Source organism: Hippocampus zosterae, chromosome 5, assembly GCF_025434085.1.
Source record: "Hippocampus zosterae strain Florida chromosome 5, ASM2543408v3, whole genome shotgun sequence".
Lineage (NCBI taxonomy): Eukaryota > Metazoa > Chordata > Actinopteri > Syngnathiformes > Syngnathidae > Hippocampus > Hippocampus zosterae.
In genome coordinates this window covers 10120827-10137687 of record NC_067455.1, presented here as the reverse complement: position 1 = coordinate 10137687, position 16861 = coordinate 10120827, and the positions used below count along the sequence as shown (strand labels likewise).

Genomic DNA, 16861 nt, shown 5'->3' with positions numbered 1-16861 from the left:
CAGTGGACTCGTTTTTTTTTCAATGGCTGAAGCAACAAAACAGGGTGTCAACTCATTTTTGATACTTTGATGTTACGTTTTCCTATGGAGCTTGCCATGACTGTCTTGAATGATGCAGGTCATCAACAAAACATCCTTCTGTTGCCCACCTCCAGGGGACACACCCACAGAGGTACACAGAGAGACTCCACGCCTCGAAATTTGGAACTGAAGAAGTCTTTTGGCTAAAAGGTGAAATGTCTTTTCCAAACCCGAACAGTCCGGTACCTCCATTTAAAGCTAAACTGACTGCCATGACCTGGGTGACCGAGAATCTAAAAAATATGTACAGGTGTATGTATATCTATATATATTATTTTAGCCTCTTATTTTTGTTTCCATGTCTTTTTCAAGAATTAGTTTTTTGGGGGTGGTCAAATAATCATCACATAATGATCATCACATGCCAGAGACATCTCAGAGAATCGGTGGTTCTGACTGACTGAACACTGATTACTGCGAATTTTTGGCAGTATTTATTGTTGACTGTCACCACTAGTAAATCTTTGTGACATCATTCTTTCCCCATCTCATCATTTTAAAAATAAAGCCTTGTGATATAAATTGCTAATGTGGTATATGGTTTTTGCTGCTTCGCTGGTCTTCAAAAAACACTCGGTGATCGGTGGCTGTTTCCCGACGAATGAGCACTTCAGGGACCCCGGCTGATTGGGAAAAGATTTTATTCAACCAATGTCAGAGTGAAGTCTTTCCAAAAAGTTGAGTGGCCCAAGGCATGGATGTAAAAAAGCCCCCGAACCCCTGTCAGGCCCGTATCTTTTATACCTGGCAAGGAGCTGATGTCATGGCTTTGTGCACCAGCTGCGGTTTTCAATCTACTAGTTTACTTCAGTCCTAAAAAGGAGATCTTGACCAGCGCTGTTGGTGATGGACGACAACAGCCACTTTACCTTATTATAGGATTGCACACATTGCTGAAACTGAATTCTCCCTGACCAGCAAATATAGAATAGAATCGTGTCACTGACGCCAGGTGGACATTCTAAGGCCACCTACAGGAATAGAGAGGGAATTCCAAATTACACTTCACTAATTATAATGCTGCCAAAAAACAATAAAGCAACATTCATAACAATTTCTAACAATCAAGCTATGCCATTGTCAAAAATAAATAAATAAACCTGAATTTGATCCTAATTGCCGCAGAATCAAGCTGTGCTAAATTATATTTAGACACAATTATTACGAAAAAGAATATGTACAAATGAGCGGGTTTCTTGGTTCCACGTTTGTTTGACATATTAATTTCTCTGTTTGACAACCCTATGCCCGTTTTTCTCTATCTACTATGATTAACTAACGCAGTTTAACACAATATTAATATAAAACAGACACTACAACGGCGGTGCGGGTACCCGCAGCGGCGCCTCTCTCCTGTGGTTGAGAGGAAAATATCATCTGTGCTGTATGTTGCACATAGAGCACATTTGACAATAAAGTTGACTTGACTTGAGTGCGCACATACAATTACCACAGATAGCACAGGCAGCCTTCCCTAAACCGTCTTTTTACTGGTCTCGGAATCAGGTTTATCAGAGAAAAGCACACACACAGATGTTTGTGGAAAGTACCAACAAGGTCAGAGATAAACACTTCAGCACAGTCAATCGAGCAGAATAATCACTTCTCTCTTGGTTCCTCATCTCCGGTGACCAGCTGGAAGCCAGATGACTTTTCTCAGCAAACTCTGCATACGTTTCTTCACACCAAACCAAGCAAACTCTACACAACAGTATTAAATGTATAACAAAGCATAATAATAAATGTTCTAACAACAATTATTCCTTCATACATGTAACGCTAACACGATTGTACGTTAACTGTTACATTAATTGCAGAGCTTTAAAGAATGAGAAGCATCACAATGCCATGTTGATACTCTATGATGTAGGGTAACTTTAATATGTGTGCCTTTGAAGCCCATCATACCTTCAACACACACGCCGCAATACTCTGCAAGGGCACTAATGATATGCATTAAATAGTGGACATTGTTTCATTACAAGATGGATGTGCCCGCTAACCCAAACGTCAGCACGCCGTTTGATTCTGTGAGTCGGTGTTGTATATTGCGTCCTAAAAAAGTGGAATCACACTGACTTGATTGTATTTTTCTCTTGCAGAGGACCGCACTGAGGGATGTGGTGACCTACAAGGCCTACATTATAGATGTGAGTAGAAGCATCGGCCTCGTAAGCTGCACACAAGGAAAATGACACTGCAATCCCTCTTCACTTTGTCTTGACTGTAGTTTGTACCAAGTGACGCAACAATATAAAAATTGCCAATATTTCTTTTTTTTTTTTCTCAGTGCAGTACAGACCTCTGCCAAGACCAAACATCCCGAAATCTTTTGATTTGAAACCTCCAGTATACAAAAAAAAACACCAAAGGAATTGACACTAATCATAATGGACAGAAGTGAATACTGTTAAATTACATTTATTAATATTAGAATAATAGATAGATGGATAGATAGATACATAGATAAATAGATACATAGATAGATAGATACTGTAGCTAACTAGCCAGATAGCTAAATAGGTAGCTATAGAATCTATAATACTGTACTGCCCATGTTTGCATTTTTAAATGATCATTTCTACTAGCAAATCACAATCCTAGCACTGGCGGGCTACTGATGTGGTCCTCACGGGCTACTTAGTGCCCAAGGGCACCACGTTGGAGACGTACACAAGTCTGCCCTTGCAATACTGCATACAGGAGTGATATTATCTTAACCCTGATACCCTTGAGTGTGTTTTGCAGACTGCTCTGGGTGTGTTGGCTGGTCTGGTGGTGTTTTTGTCACTGCTGAAGACAATCAGCTGGAAGAGGAGGGTCGCATCAGCGGCCATCGATTTGAGGGTAAAGTTCAGGCGACGTCAAAAATGATAATTTTCCATTTATTGTGCAACTTGACGGTAAATGTTCTCTTTTCATCCCTTTGTCATTCATCTTACGGTAGATTTTATTGACGTTTCTGGTGTTCTACGCTGGAGATCTGGCCAATGTTTTCGTCCTTGTTACTCTTGCAACAGGAGTCTACTGGCTTATGCTGTCCAAGGTTGGCTTCATTTTATTTCTTTATCTTGGTAAAAAAAAAAAGTTACAGTAGTTGATTTTTGTGAATAATAAACAAAAAACTATTAGTCAAATAAAAAATGTCCAGTTATTATTTTTTTATAAATGATTAAGTAGACTTAATTCAATTGCTTAGAACCGAACACAATGACATATTTGACATCCTTAATAACAACATCGGTATTAGTGCATTTTTGAATTGATCAATTCATTCAACGATTCCATAAATAACGAAACATAAATACACAATTTTATTGATTAATTGGCTCACTGAGCAAAAAAAAAGGTTGCCTATCCTTGTTCTAAATTGTCCACAAGGGTGAATGTGAGTTTGAATGGTTGTTTGTCGACACGAGGCCTGAGATTGACTGGTGACTGCCGATCACTCCAGTGTGTGGCCCACCACCACTGACCCAAAGTTAGCTGCGGTAGGCCACGGCTCACCCAGGAGCCTAATCAGGACAAGTGCTGTAGAAACCAGATGGATGGATGGATGTTTGTTTGATCTTATTTTTAATTTGAGAGCTATTATTCCTTCTACTTTATTAGGCCCAGCAGAAAGTGTCTATCGAGCTGCCACTGCCCCACCAGGAAAAGCATTTTGTGACCTACATCATTTGTGCTTTTGCGCTCAAGGTGAGTGTCAGAGATTTTCTCGGACAAAGTTAAAGAAATGACTCGGCACACAGGAAAATTGTCTTCAATATCGGCGGGAGCAGATCTCTGAGAGCGAACGACGGTTAGTTGCTCCGATGATACACACTCAAAGTCCCCGTCTCCGGGAATTCGACATTTTATTGTAACATATGCAAAATACAAGAAAAACACTGCCCCCGATATTTGCATGCCGCACCTCGGTAGTCCGGCCCTCGGTAGTGATTGGTTAGCTGTTTTTCAAACTTGAACCATCAGTACATTGGCGCCTTTTCTGTCTGGTTTACATCGAATTAACATGTTGCAGACTTTGCGGATGGCCAATGTCGCCTGGGCGCGACGGGTGATCTCAACTAGTCTTTTGTTGCTCAACCGCTGTTCCCGAATTATTCATTCCCCTTTTGTGACCGAGTTTCGCCTTCTCCCCTCTGGTCACCCACCTGTATTGACGTGCTAATTGTGGACTTCAACAGCCCTCCGGCCAGATGGCCGGCGCCTTTGTGTGCAGGCATTTGGGGGTGCTGGATACGCACCCAAAAGCTTCGATGTGCCCAAAGAAATGAAACTTTAAACATGATACAATTTTGTTCATAGATTCCTCTAACAGTGAGTCAACAGAAAAGGTTGATGATGGATGCTGTGCAGGTGTTAAAATGGGGTTCATTTCCCAATTAGGGGTCAAAAGATGTTGACAGAAGCGTCACGTCCTTTTTCCTTAACGTGTCAAAGATCTGAGTGTCATCCACATAGCAGTGAAAGGAACCTGGCCAGGACAGAAGTCGTAGTTGCACACCATCCACCATCACCTTTGACCCCTAATGGGGTCATGAACCTCATCTGAACAACACCTGCACGTCATCAATCAACAAACGTTGACCCCAAAGTGGCACATAACCCGGGGATGAAAGCGTCATTCTGATACTGCCTGTATTATCTTTCTTAAAATTTTCGATCCAGGTTGCGTAGGTGTACCGTGCGCTAAAGAGTGTGACTAATGATTGAAATTGTGTGTCAAGGCAGTGCAGTTCCTCCACAAGCTCGCAATACAGTCATCTATGGATGTGTTTTTCATTGACTGGGAGAGGCCTCGAACCACAGCTAGTCGAACGGTCACAGGTATGAACCTTGTGTATATCTTGCTAGTAGTTCTTTTCTTTGTGCAGTATGCTCACTCTGTGCTCTGCTTTTGTCAGCCAGTGGTCAGCAGAAACGGGATTTTTTACCTGTCAGCATTTGGAGGACCTACTTTGTGGCTAAAGAATGGAACAAGATCCAGACCATCCGCAAAACGAGACCGACCTTTCAGATCATTGCTGTGCTATTCTTCCTTGAAGTACTTCACGCTGCAGACACACTCGGTCTCTGATGCATGCGGCCGTTTTTTGTTTGTTTCACTTCCTTTCATAACGCCATCTAGGTGTTGGGTTTCTCTAAATTTACACTCAAGGAGCCCCGGCCAGCTTCCAACGACCTCTCACAGGTGGAGCCACCTTCATACAGTGTAATTCTGCGCTATGGTCTGGCATCAGCACTCTGGCTCTGCATTGGGCTTCTGCAGGTTCTCGGTTTTATTTCCCATTTTAAAAGTGAAAGCATGCAGCACATGAAATACATGAACACAAAATACAGACACAACTCATTAAACTCGCATATTGTTGAAAAAAAAATAAAAGGCAGTCACAGAGTAAAATATTTAATGATTTTTTTTGGTATAAATTACATTATAACTTACAGTCATTGAAGAGACCATCCCAAGAAATTATGTTCATTTCAAAACAATCAAAATGATGTAGAAGTTAAGAAATGGCAATCGGTGTTCTGAAAAGTATTTTGTGTTGACTGAACCTGTGTATGCGTTTTGCTTTTTGAATTGAACAATTTTCGTTGAATATTCAATCCGCTCAACATAGCATTCAATTCACTTTTATGTATGCCCACTCAGGTCATATTCACCGCCTTTTACGAGATCTGCGTGGATGACAAAATTCGTCAGTTTGTGGATCTCTGCTCTATCAGCAACGTGAGTTGCAATTTTAAACGTTTTTCGTTAGTTTGCTTAGACTTTCTTAACTGTGTTATGTCTTTGCAGATTTCCGTGCTTGTCTTACCTCAGCGATGTTTTGGCTACTACATACACGGGCGCTCTGTGCATGGTCATGCTGACACAAACATGGAGGAAATGGGCAACAATCTGAGGAGGGAAGCGGTACGCCCACTTAGCGACTGGTTTTATAGAATCTAAATTAGGTCACAATTAATATGCAAAGGCGGCGGCCTGGTGATCGAGTGGCCCATACTAAAAACACTCCAAAGTATTCATTTTGATGATTAATTAGAGCAAACCTTAACAGTCATAAAAGTTCCATCAGAATTGCATCTATTTTTCCCCCCCATGTGAAGGAGTCACTGTGTGGCCAACGAGGTCTTCTTCCCAACACAGACATGCAGACTTTCCAAGTGGCCCTTTCCACACGACTGCGCTCGCATTACGACAGGATACGGGAGTCCTTTTCCAGGGTTTGTATCCATTTCCCCCAGGAATGTTGTCAGGAAAAATGTGGAATTCCTCACTGCATCGTTCGTGTTCAGAGATACGGACCGGCACGGCTCATGGACTCCGCCAACCAGTGGGAGCAAAATATTCGGGCCTATCACACCATGAACCACTTCCTTGGATCAGTCATAGATCATGTTTGTGGCACACTGACAGAAATATTATTCTTTTCTGTTCAACACTCATGCTTATTTGTTCATCTTATGATATTTTTTGTCCCCTAAGGTCCACCCTGACATGGACTACTATGTAAGGGACAAACTAGCATTGGAGAGTGTGCTGGGCATGGAGTTCCTTGAACCAATTGAGAAGACCATTTTTTACAATGGTATCAGCATTTGGTTTCAACAATCAATACATTTATTTATGTCGATGTGCGCATGACTGTTTCTGTTTGTCGCCGCAGATGAAGCCCACAGTTTCAGTGATGTGCTTTTTCATGGACATGAGAGCACGCTGCTGTTGTTTGACATGTTGTTCTTCTGCGTTGTTGACTTTGCATGTCAGAACTTTGTCCTGGCCGGACTGCTTACATACATCGAGCAAATGGTGAGTATTGAATGCATCGAATGTGTGAAGAAGGCCGCTGATGTTTAAATTGATGACTTCCTAACAGATATTTCGAAAGATTCGCATTAATGTAGGGAGGAAGAATCTTGCCTACAAGACTCAGGTGGATGAACGATTTCTGATGTAAAATCCTGTGGAAGATCCCTCAAAATGCCAGTGTTGTTCATCATATTTATACAAATGTTTTGCATTCCGACTAGCACAATGTATGGGTTTGGATTGGATGGCTATTACAGATCATTTTGTTGCAGCATTTTTTTTTAGTATTGTTAAAAATAAACACTGGTGAACACCAAAAGTTGTCATTGTTTGTTGTTGTTCTTCATTACTTGCAATGAACATGGAGAAATTCTTAAGAGCAGACCACCAACCACGTGGCACATAAATACCAACAACCATTTTCACCCACATTCATACCTATGAGGACAGTGTGCAGTCTTCATTGTAGCTTCCATTTATGTTTTCGGAAATGTGGGAGGTCACCCATGCAACACGTGGAGAACACACAAACACTACAGTGGAAGGCACGAGCCTGGACTCAAACTTCCAACTTTTTGATTCATTTTACTGTTTGCACTTATCCTGTTCAGGGTGATGGAGAGTTGGTGCCGATTCTGACCTTTCCTGATAGGAAACACATTTTAGTTTCGTTTAGTGTTTCGCTGTCATGCGTATCTCCGTACTCAGGGTGGCGCTAGTTCTTGACAATGTCTGATGCTACCCGCAAACGAAAAAGAAAAATCCAGCACACCATGGAAACAGGGACGCTCCCGTTTATTGTTAGCACCTACAAATTTGTTTTCCTATTCGGTTTTGTGTATTTGAATTCAGTTCACTGCCAACAGTATGTAATTCCTTTTCAAACCCCCTCAGACTGCGATGTGAAAGAGTTCTTCGACATCTCCAGTTTGTCGTGTGGGAGCTGTGGTGAAAATCAACAACGCAGCGCAGCAGGTTTGTCTCACTTCAAAATAGAAAATTTTAATATAAACTCTTCATTAGTTTTGTTTAAGATTCAGCAAATGCTATTATATGGAGTTTATGTGAGGTTTGCTGGCAGTAGAAGGCCTAGAAAGATTTCACTTTCTTCAGACAACACCATAACATAATACGGGCGAATTGTAAACAATCAAATTGAAGCAGCATTTTATTTTCCAGATTTATGTCCAAAGTAAAATGACGAAAGTACCTAAAATCGTTTTCAAAATGATTTCCATGTAACAAAAAAAAAAAAAAACAACAGCTTTGCATTAGAAGTAGAAATGGAAATGTAAGAACATAAGGTGCAATGTTCACTCTGATATATTGATGCAGTGGTTTATTTGTTTTATTTTAAATGTTATTTACAACTCGTAAGGTTGTTTTAATTACAAAAAGATGTAGCATGGTTGATTCGTGATTGGCACGTCTGCCTCACTGTTATGATCGTATATTTCGAATCGAAGCGCAGGCAACTAATGAGGACAAACGCTTTAGAAAATGGATTGATGGAAATAATAGTGGTCCCTCCCAAAACGTTGTCAGCTCATCACCTGAGTTATTAGCAAAAAATATTTTCCAGGGCTGAGTTGCATTTGCCAAAGTGGATTCCGTACAGTCACGACTGACCAGACTTCCATTGCGTGTGAGCCTTGTCCAGAAGACAAGCCTGTAAGTGTTGTTCATTCTATTCTCTTCCTATTTATCTCACATAAACATGTGTGTCATTTGTCAAGATACTTAATGAGTTATCTAGTTTGATTCCAGGCAGTAACTCAAGATGGTTTTGGGTGCATTCGTTGCCCAGGCAGTACAACTGATGAGGGGCAGTGCCAGTGCCCTGCCGGACATATCCTCCGTGAGTGAAATATTTGGTCAGGTGAAAAGTAATTGTTGCACTTGTTTTGACCTTTCTGCTTGTGGTTGGTTTTTTTTTCCAGTGGAGAGGGATGTCCATGGAAACCTTTTGGATGAGGCCACATGTGAGATGTGTAATGGAAATGGATCCGCTTTCTCAGTCCCAAATAGCAGCGGTGACAGGTATAGGCACCGTACATGCACACAACTCAGGATCTGATCCATAATATTCGTAATGACGTGACGGTCATGGCTAGTGAGTCACTGTGATTACAGTACGACTTACAATTTCATGAGCGAAACAGAGTGGTGCATTTCCCATTAAATGAACAGCCTGACATTAAAAACATGTAACGTTGTATTTTCTGACCAGATGTTTGAAGTAGATATGTAATCTTCAGCAGTTATCTTCCTTTACTGATGAGATCCTGTTCCGATGGCTTGTCTGGTTTGGAGAATTTGTTAAGGCTTGATGTAATATCTTTCATGTTTGACTTGCATTTGGTGCATAACTTTGGAACACTTGGACTGCAGCTGCGACTTTATTTACCTCACAACCGATCCAAGAAGTTTGGATTGTCTTCCTTCATCAAGTTAGATAATGCAATGTTGCACTAGTTAATTGCATGAGTGAGGAAGCGGGAGCAGTGGAACCAGTCACATTAGATTAAGCAGTGTAATGTACAGTATTTTATTTATTTATCCTTATTTATTTTCACTTTTAATGATGCTACGTCGCTGTCTTGTGATGATCTCACCTCTATTATCATGTGCGTTGGTTTTCAGGTGCGAGAGATGTCAGGCTTCCTTCATCAAAAGCTCTTGTGTGTGTAACCCTCCCTCTGTGCTGGTGAGCTCACGCCACCGCTTGCTCTTAAACAACACACACAGCTTTTTCCGATCGCCTTAAAACATTCTAGCGAGGTGGATAAGCAGGGCCAATGAAGTACCTATTGTGTGTTATTTTGGTGAGAATCTGGATAAAAGTGCAGCTACATGAACTGATTTTTACCTCATTAATAGTGTGTCAATGTATAAGGCCTACATGAAAATCGAACCCCGTGCCAACGAACTGTGGGGCAGACATACCAACCACTAATCATCCCGTTGCCCCTCTAGTGATATTCGAGTCATATGTGGTCATAATAGTGTGATTAAAACTAAGCGAATGGTGAACAAGACATTTGTACTGTACACACAATACACGAGCATCTGGCAATAAACTCATATATTAAAAAATGTATGTATTTCCAGTATGTATATTTTATATTTTTATTATTCATTGTGTGGGCGGCCCGGTAGTCCAGTGGTTAGCACGTCGACTTCACAGTGCAGAGGTTCGATTCCAGCTCCGGCCTCCCTGTGTGGAGTTTGCATGTTCTCCCCGGGCCTGCGTGGGTTTTCTCCGGGTGCTCCGGTTTCCTCCCACATTCCAATAACATGCATGGCAGGCTGATTGGACGCTCTAAATTGTCCCTAGGTGTGAGTGTGAGTGCGGGTGGTTGTTCGTTTCTGTGTGCCCTGCGATTGGCTGGCAACCGATTCAGGGTGTCCCCCGCCTACTGCCCGAAGACAGCTGGGATAGGCTCCAGCACCCCCCGCGACCCTAGTGAGGATCAAGCGGCTCGGAAGATGAATGAATGAATATTCACTGTGTCTTTATTTCACTTTGGCTTTCCAGACAGGAGGGTTGTGTATCCCACCAGGAAGCCTTTCCATAAATATTAATCCCAGTGTCAACTTTGCTCAGTTGGTGAGTACATCTTCTCACACTTTAGGTGTATTAGTTATCTCCGCCAAGTGTGTGTGTGTGTGTGTGTGTGTGTGTGTTTTAATGGTGGATTGCAATCCTCCCTAGAGTGCTACCAAATTTAAATTTAGGTGTGATGCTACACATTTGTTGATTCCACAAGTAAATACAGATGCATTAAAATAAAAAAAAGATCTTCATTTATTTTCACTCCCGATGACAATTTTTCTCTTCGTGTTTATGCAGTTTGGAATAAATAAACTACGTGTACACGGAAGCTGTAATGTCAAACAAAGAAGCAGACAGATGTGGCATGTTGAAAAGTACATCGTCGGATGTGTTTTCAGATCTGATCTTTTGTCTGGATGAAACATGCTGCTTTTCAGCTATCAAGAGCCTAATTTCTGTCCGTTTTTTTAGTATTTTGCATCTAAAATTATTGTTATTATTATTTTTTGCTTTTGTTTCTATCCCGCTTGCAGAAGTTCAGCATCGTGTCTGCCTGGTTCCTCAAAAATCTCTACTCATCCGCAGCAGCCTGCCTTGTAATTTTTACATATTCTCTAATTCCATCAAAATCCGTCCGGCTCTCTTATCATCTTTACGCTGCACGTGAACAAATCGTCTGTCAACAGAATTTCTCCAACCTGACGGCGTGCCAGGCCCTCGGCAACATGTGCGTGATGAACATGCACTCCTTCAGCGGCGCGAGCGTTGATGCCTGTGGCCTCTTTAACGCCGTCTTCAGATCGCAGGCCGCCTTTAGCTCCACTCAAGACATCTCCTACTGGTAATCTATCGCGTGAATTATTAGGACACAGCATTGGGTACATTTAAACACCACTCTTGACCGTGTTAAGCATTTCTTTTTCCAGGAGACATAATCTACCATGGCTTTATTATGGCGATGAACCAGGATTGGCAAGTCGAGTCCTTCAGACGGATCCAGTCCCAGTAAACTTTATTTTCAGAGGAAGAAACAAGGTAGAACTGAAATCACAACGATATGGGAAATATTTCTGTTCATTGGCACTTTCTGTTTGTCTGACAGAATACGGAGATTAAGCTGCTTGCTGCCGTTTATAGTGTCAGAGGCGACTTTCTTCGATGGGAAACCATTGGAGGAGCCAATCTCCAGGTAAAACATGGGCTGAAATAGATCTTGACTTCCCGCTGACAGTATTTAAGATTTTGATGGGATTCATTGAAAGATAAGTAGAGAAGAGAGTACCGGTAGTCTCGATTTAAAATTTGATTAGTCCAATGGAGGGATTCTCCAAATTGTGGTGCACGGCCTTGCAGGCGAAAAAAACACAGCCCATTTAAAATTTTTAAGTACAATAAATTAGCACTTAATCTTTAAGAAGTTTTTGTTTTTTAAACATTTCCTTCGGTTCATTAAAAAAAACAAACGTATTTGATTTGATTTCATTTTAATGGCATCATTCATCATTTTTTTCCCTACAGTGTAAATGTTCAAACTGGTTGAATTATTCCCTTTCTGTTTTTAGATTTGTCCAGAAACATCCATTAAACGGACATCAGCATTCAGTTTTGGCACCGCTTACCAAGAAAGTGTAAGTTTGCGATTGTTCACTTGACAGCAGTTGTTTTCAACGCACTAGTACATATGTGTGAGTGTGTGTGTGTGTGTAGTGTGATCTTTCAGTCGCAGACCTGCTGCGTGCGTATCCTGAGCCGCTGTTTTATGATGTGTTTCTGGACCTCGGCGGAGAAGAGAGCAGAAAACTTCTCCCTTTGCCCACATTGGTCCTTAACCAGCAATATAATGGAAAGTTCATTAACCAAGGTGGGATTTGTTTTTGTGCGCATGCGTATGATTGTACGGTATGCCTCATGCTTTGCTCTCATACAGAAAGCATGACCAACTGGTACCTGTCGCGGCGTATGTTTCTTGTGGACGCGCTGAGTGGCAGGGAGAAAATTCCAAGCCTCCTTCCTAAAGTCATCCGCATTGCCAACTCTGTGAAAATAAGGTGGAGATGACGTCACATTGAAGACACAGAAAATCAATGTTCCAATTTTGTACGCGCCTGGTGGATGGTAGACATGCATGTGCAAATGTGTGCAGGTTCCGATTGGTTCCAGGCACACAACAGGGTCAGGTCTTCCCCCCACTGATGAGCGTGGAGTACAAAGATGTATTGGTCACCGATGTCAACACACAAACTGTGTCTGTGAGTTCCGCGGGCGCCCACACGCACACACACACACACACACACACACACACGCACTTGCCTTTTGCTTTCCCTTACACTCTTGCGTGATTTGGAGGGACTTGTCATGTCACTCAGTGGGAACTCATTCTACGCTGCCCTGTGGTTGGTTGATCAAGACACTCAATCTTCATTCAAATTCCAAATATTAGTGTATTTGTCGATTGGCTGGTAACAAGTTTATGGTGTACCCTTCCTGGATGAAGACAGCTGGGGTAGGCTCCGGCACTCCCCCGCGACCCTTGTGAGGATAAAGCGGCTTGGAAAAATGGATGGATGAACAAATGATTGGCGGAACATGTTAACAAACTCATTTTTCACGCAAACATCGGTCAATCTATACAGTGGATTAAAAAAAAAAATGTATACAACCCCTTTTCAAAAGATAGGTTTTTGTTATATAAAAGGAACCCAAGGTAAATATTTTTTTAAAAGAATTCCAACCATTAATGTGACCTATAAAAAAAAATCAAGAGGGGATTCAAAAATATAAACAACTGGAGATTCTCAGTTAGTACAAGTGTGCATACCCTCAAACTGGTTGTGGGATGTGGCTATGTTCAGCATTAACCAATCATATTAGAACGCGCATTTAATGGGAGGCATCACACACCTTCCGCCATTAAATCGGGTCTGATTAAACCCAAATAAAGTTCTGATTTAGTCGGCTGACGCTTTTGCACTAACATTGACTGGTATTTGGAGCTGTTCATTTCCCTCCACTCAGTCCACTGAGTGTACGCACACTCGCACAACCACATTATCTTAGTTGTTTTGTTTTTGCTTCCCCTTTTGAAAAGTGTCCCGGTCTCATCATTTATGTCATAAAAATGTACGTAAGACAGAAAAATGGTGTTATCTGCTGAATCTGGTGAGGTACTGCAACCTCTGTGAAGCAGATCGGCAATTTACAAGCTTTTACCCTGAATAGCGCTCTCTCCTCCTACAGATGAGCTTTGCCGTGGAGTATGAGATGGATCAGAATGAGGCTCGCCTGAAGACGGATGTGAGTATGAAACCAAAAAGGCATCGTTAACCATTGCCCGCACGGCCTTGAGACATTTACATGTGTTTGACACAGACTGCTCTGGGTGTGTTGGCTGGTCTGGCTGTGCTCTTGTCAGTGCTCAAAACAGTCAGCTGGAAGAGGAGGATCGCCTCACCTGTCATCGATTTGAGGGTAAAGCTTCTATAAAGCATAAATGAGGATTTTTTTTTAGTCCGGGTGTCAATCTTGGCCCTCCGCTTCCTCTTGATTTCAGACCATGCTGATGTTTTTCTTGTTTTACGCCGGAGATCTGGCCAATGTTTTCCTTGCCGTCACTGTGGGAACTGGACTTTACTGGCTCATCCTTTACAAGGTGTGCTTCATTCCCTGGAACCTTCTCTTGTAGCGCCCGATGTCTAACTTTGATCGCAATCTTTATCGATGGTTTTAGGCCCAACAGCATGCCTCGGTGTTATTGCCGCTCCCTCATCAAGAGGAGCAGTTTGTGACGTACATCTGCTGTACGTTTGCTCTTAAGGTGAGTCGGTCAAAATATGAGAACAAGGGCAATACTCGTTTTGAACGCTAGAGGGGGTCCGTGTACTACATATCCTGTATTTTTGACGTTGCGTCCAGACAGTGCAGTTCCTCCACAAGCTGATTGTGCAGTTATCTGTAGACGTCTTCTTCATTGACTGGGAAAGGCCACGCAGCAAAGCAAGCAGGAATGTGCCAGGTGTTAAAATAGGAGTCACTGTAAGCGTTCCATTTGCGCCTAATGTCTTTGCTTCCATGTGTGTTCAAACTATGTGCCGCTGTTTCAGCCAACGGCCAGCAGAAACGTGACGCCTCACCTGTCAGCATCTGGAGAACCTACTTTGTAGCCAACGAGTGGAACGAGATCCAGACCATCCGCAAGATTCGGCCAAACTTCCAGATCATGGCTGTGCTCTTCTTCCTTGAAGTGCTTCTCACTCTACGCATGGCTTGATTTTTTTTTTGTTTGTTTTTTTTAACTGACATTCCTCAGTCAATATCACTCTCGATGATTTGTGTAGGTGTTGGGTTTCTCCAATTTAGCCCTGAGGGACCCCTGGCCAACTCTGCAGCGCCCCCCACAAGTGTACACACCTTCATACAGCCTTATCATGCGCTATGGTCTGTCGGCAACACTCTGGCTGTGCATTGGACTTCTGCAGGTTTTCACTTTTATTCCTCACTTCGTATTAACCCTTAATGCGGTGCTAATCTCTTAATGGATGTTAACATTGATCCACACAGGTCCTTTTCTTCACCGTATTTTATGAGCATTTTGTGGAAGACAAAATCCGCCAGTTTGTGGATCTCTGCTCAATCAGTAATGTGAGTAACTTTGTGTCAAATTGTATTTTACTGAGCTAATGAGGAATCTGCGTGTATTCTTTGCGTCGCATTTCCAAAAACGTCCATCTTAGGTTAATTAAAGACAAAATCAGGGGTAGGCAAGTAGAGCACGGTCTGTGTTTTTTTTATATGCCCCTCAGCCCCTGAACATTTACAGGAGTGGGACAATGTGTCCAAGGATAATTCAAGTTTTTATCTGTTTGTTAAGTTTCACTTGAGTGTGTTTTTTTCTTTGCAGATTTCCGTGCTTGTCTTACCTCAGCGCTGTTTTGGCTACTACATCCATGGGCGCTCTGTCCACGGCCACGCTGATACCAACATGGAGGAAATGAACAGCAATCTCAGAAGAGAAGCTGTATGTCCACTTACAGACCCGATTATCACTTTTACACACATTGTTCAATTTGTATCTGTCTCATATGTCATCTTTCCCATGTGAAGGAGTCACTGTGTGGCCAACGAGGTCTTCTTCCCAACACAGACATGCAGACTTTCCAGGTGGCCCTTTCCGCACGGTTGCGCTCACATTACGACAGGATACGGGACTCTTTCACCAGGGTTTGTGCCTGTCTCCCCACTCAGAATGTTGTCAAGGAAAATGTTTGGATTTTAATATTTCTTTTTTTTAAATTTTGTTTTTAATTGATTGAATTTCAGCGACACGGACCATCAAGGCTCATGGACGGGCCCTCATTCAACCAGTCTGACCAAAACATCCGAGCCTACCAAACCATGAACCACTTTCTTGGATCAGTCATAGATCATGTTAGTCACCCCCATGAGGCTTTGCATGCTGTTATTTGTTCCATTCTCTTCCTATTTTATTATATTGAATTTTCCATTCCATTTTTAAAATGTTGTCTTCTGTAGTCACATTGTCATCCTCTCCTCAGGCCCACCCTGACATGGACTACATTGTAAGAGACAAACTGGCGTTGGAGAGGGTCATGGGCATGGAGTTCCTTGAACCGAATGATAAGAGCATCTTTTATAATGGTATCAACTTGCTGATTGAATGTGATGTACATTTGCGTTTGGTGCTGCATGCATGCAAAAAGATAACGACTGTTTGTCACCGCAGATGAAGGACACTCCTTCAGTGATACACTCTATTATGGAAATGAGGGCACACTGCTGATATTTGACACCCTGTTCTTCTGCGTTGTCGACCTCGCTTCTCAGAACTTTGTACTTGCTGCTATCCTTACATACTTACAGCAAATGGTCAGTATTTTGTAGATATACAGAAAAGTAAAGTGTATAGTTGGTGCATCAGCATTACTTGATTGTAATAAAACGTCTGTTTATTCCAAACAGATCTTTGAAAGGATTCGCAATTCTTTCGGAAGGAGAAACCTCGTCAACAAAACACTGGTGGATGACAGATTTTTGATATGATCACTTCTGGTAGCCGTGTTGTTAAACTGTAATTTATGCTTGGTTTTTATGTTACAGTATTTGCAATTCACTTTTGAAGACATTTTTACATACATATTCCTAGTTGTGGTATATATTTCCATGTCAATTTATTTTTATCGATTAAAGCATTTTTACAGTAATTTTAATTCACTGTGCTTCTGTTATTTCATTTTATGTTACTCTGGGCGAGAGGTGGGTGTACTAGTCGCCAGCCAGTCGCAGGACATGTAGAGACCCAAAAAAACCCCACAGTCACACTACTACTGAACAATTCAGAGTCTTTGGAGAAGCAAGATATGGCCCATCCATGGTTTTATTAAAGAGAA

At 41.9% G+C, this 16861-nt stretch overlaps 2 protein-coding genes across 5 annotated transcripts; both read left to right on the top strand.

The window, feature by feature from the left end:
* The first annotated feature begins 2013 nt into the window (after positions 1-2013).
* On the top strand, positions 2014-7220 carry LOC127601089 (meckelin-like). The gene is made up of 15 exons (XM_052066100.1): positions 2014-2111; positions 2184-2231; positions 2830-2928; positions 3029-3127; positions 3694-3780; positions 4815-4914; positions 4992-5131; positions 5216-5356; positions 5741-5818; positions 5888-6004; positions 6199-6315; positions 6388-6489; positions 6578-6680; positions 6759-6901; positions 6969-7220. The coding sequence occupies exons 1-15, from the start codon at positions 2067-2069 to the stop codon at positions 7047-7049; spliced, it is 1500 nt and encodes a 499-aa protein (XP_051922060.1). The 5' UTR covers positions 2014-2066; the 3' UTR covers positions 7050-7220.
* A 436-nt stretch (positions 7221-7656) lies between these two features.
* Positions 7657-16681, top strand: tmem67 (transmembrane protein 67). Of its 4 annotated transcripts, XM_052066065.1 has the most exons (28): positions 7657-7876; positions 8484-8572; positions 8669-8759; positions 8842-8941; positions 9545-9608; positions 10440-10511; positions 10991-11053; positions 11144-11298; positions 11384-11492; positions 11560-11646; positions 12020-12085; positions 12165-12318; positions 12385-12505; positions 12601-12706; positions 13695-13751; positions 13827-13925; positions 14008-14106; positions 14185-14271; positions 14370-14469; positions 14558-14697; positions 14792-14932; positions 15015-15095; positions 15355-15471; positions 15558-15674; positions 15774-15881; positions 16010-16112; positions 16198-16340; positions 16434-16681. In XM_052066065.1, exons 1-28 carry the CDS (start codon positions 7675-7677, stop codon positions 16512-16514), a joined length of 2952 nt encoding a protein of 983 aa, XP_051922025.1. In that variant the 5' UTR covers positions 7657-7674; the 3' UTR covers positions 16515-16681. The 4 variants fall into 4 exon arrangements, with proteins under 4 accessions (XP_051922025.1, XP_051922024.1, XP_051922027.1 ...); XM_052066064.1 differs by having other exon boundaries at positions 12165-12505; XM_052066067.1 differs by lacking the exon at positions 7657-7876 and having other exon boundaries at positions 8673-8759.
* Positions 16682-16861: the final 180 nt, after the last annotated feature.

Excerpts from the sequence above, each read along its gene's own strand:
- LOC127601089 (XM_052066100.1), top strand. The coding sequence starts at position 2,067 with ATGGATGTGCCCGCTAACCCAAACGTCAGCACGCCGTTTGATTCT. Across the intron at positions 5,819-5,887 it reads ATCTCTGCTCTATCAGCAAC|ATTTCCGTGCTTGTCTTACC; the intron begins GTGAGTTGCAAT and ends ATGTCTTTGCAG. Across the intron at positions 6,902-6,968 it reads TTACATACATCGAGCAAATG|ATATTTCGAAAGATTCGCAT; the intron begins GTGAGTATTGAA and ends ACTTCCTAACAG.
- tmem67 (XM_052066064.1), top strand. The coding sequence starts at position 7,675 with ATGGAAACAGGGACGCTCCCGTTTATTGTTAGCACCTACAAATTTGTT. Across the intron at positions 10,512-10,990 it reads GTGTCAACTTTGCTCAGTTG|AAGTTCAGCATCGTGTCTGC; the intron begins GTGAGTACATCT and ends TCCCGCTTGCAG. Across the intron at positions 12,707-13,694 it reads TCAACACACAAACTGTGTCT|ATGAGCTTTGCCGTGGAGTA; the intron begins GTGAGTTCCGCG and ends CTCCTCCTACAG.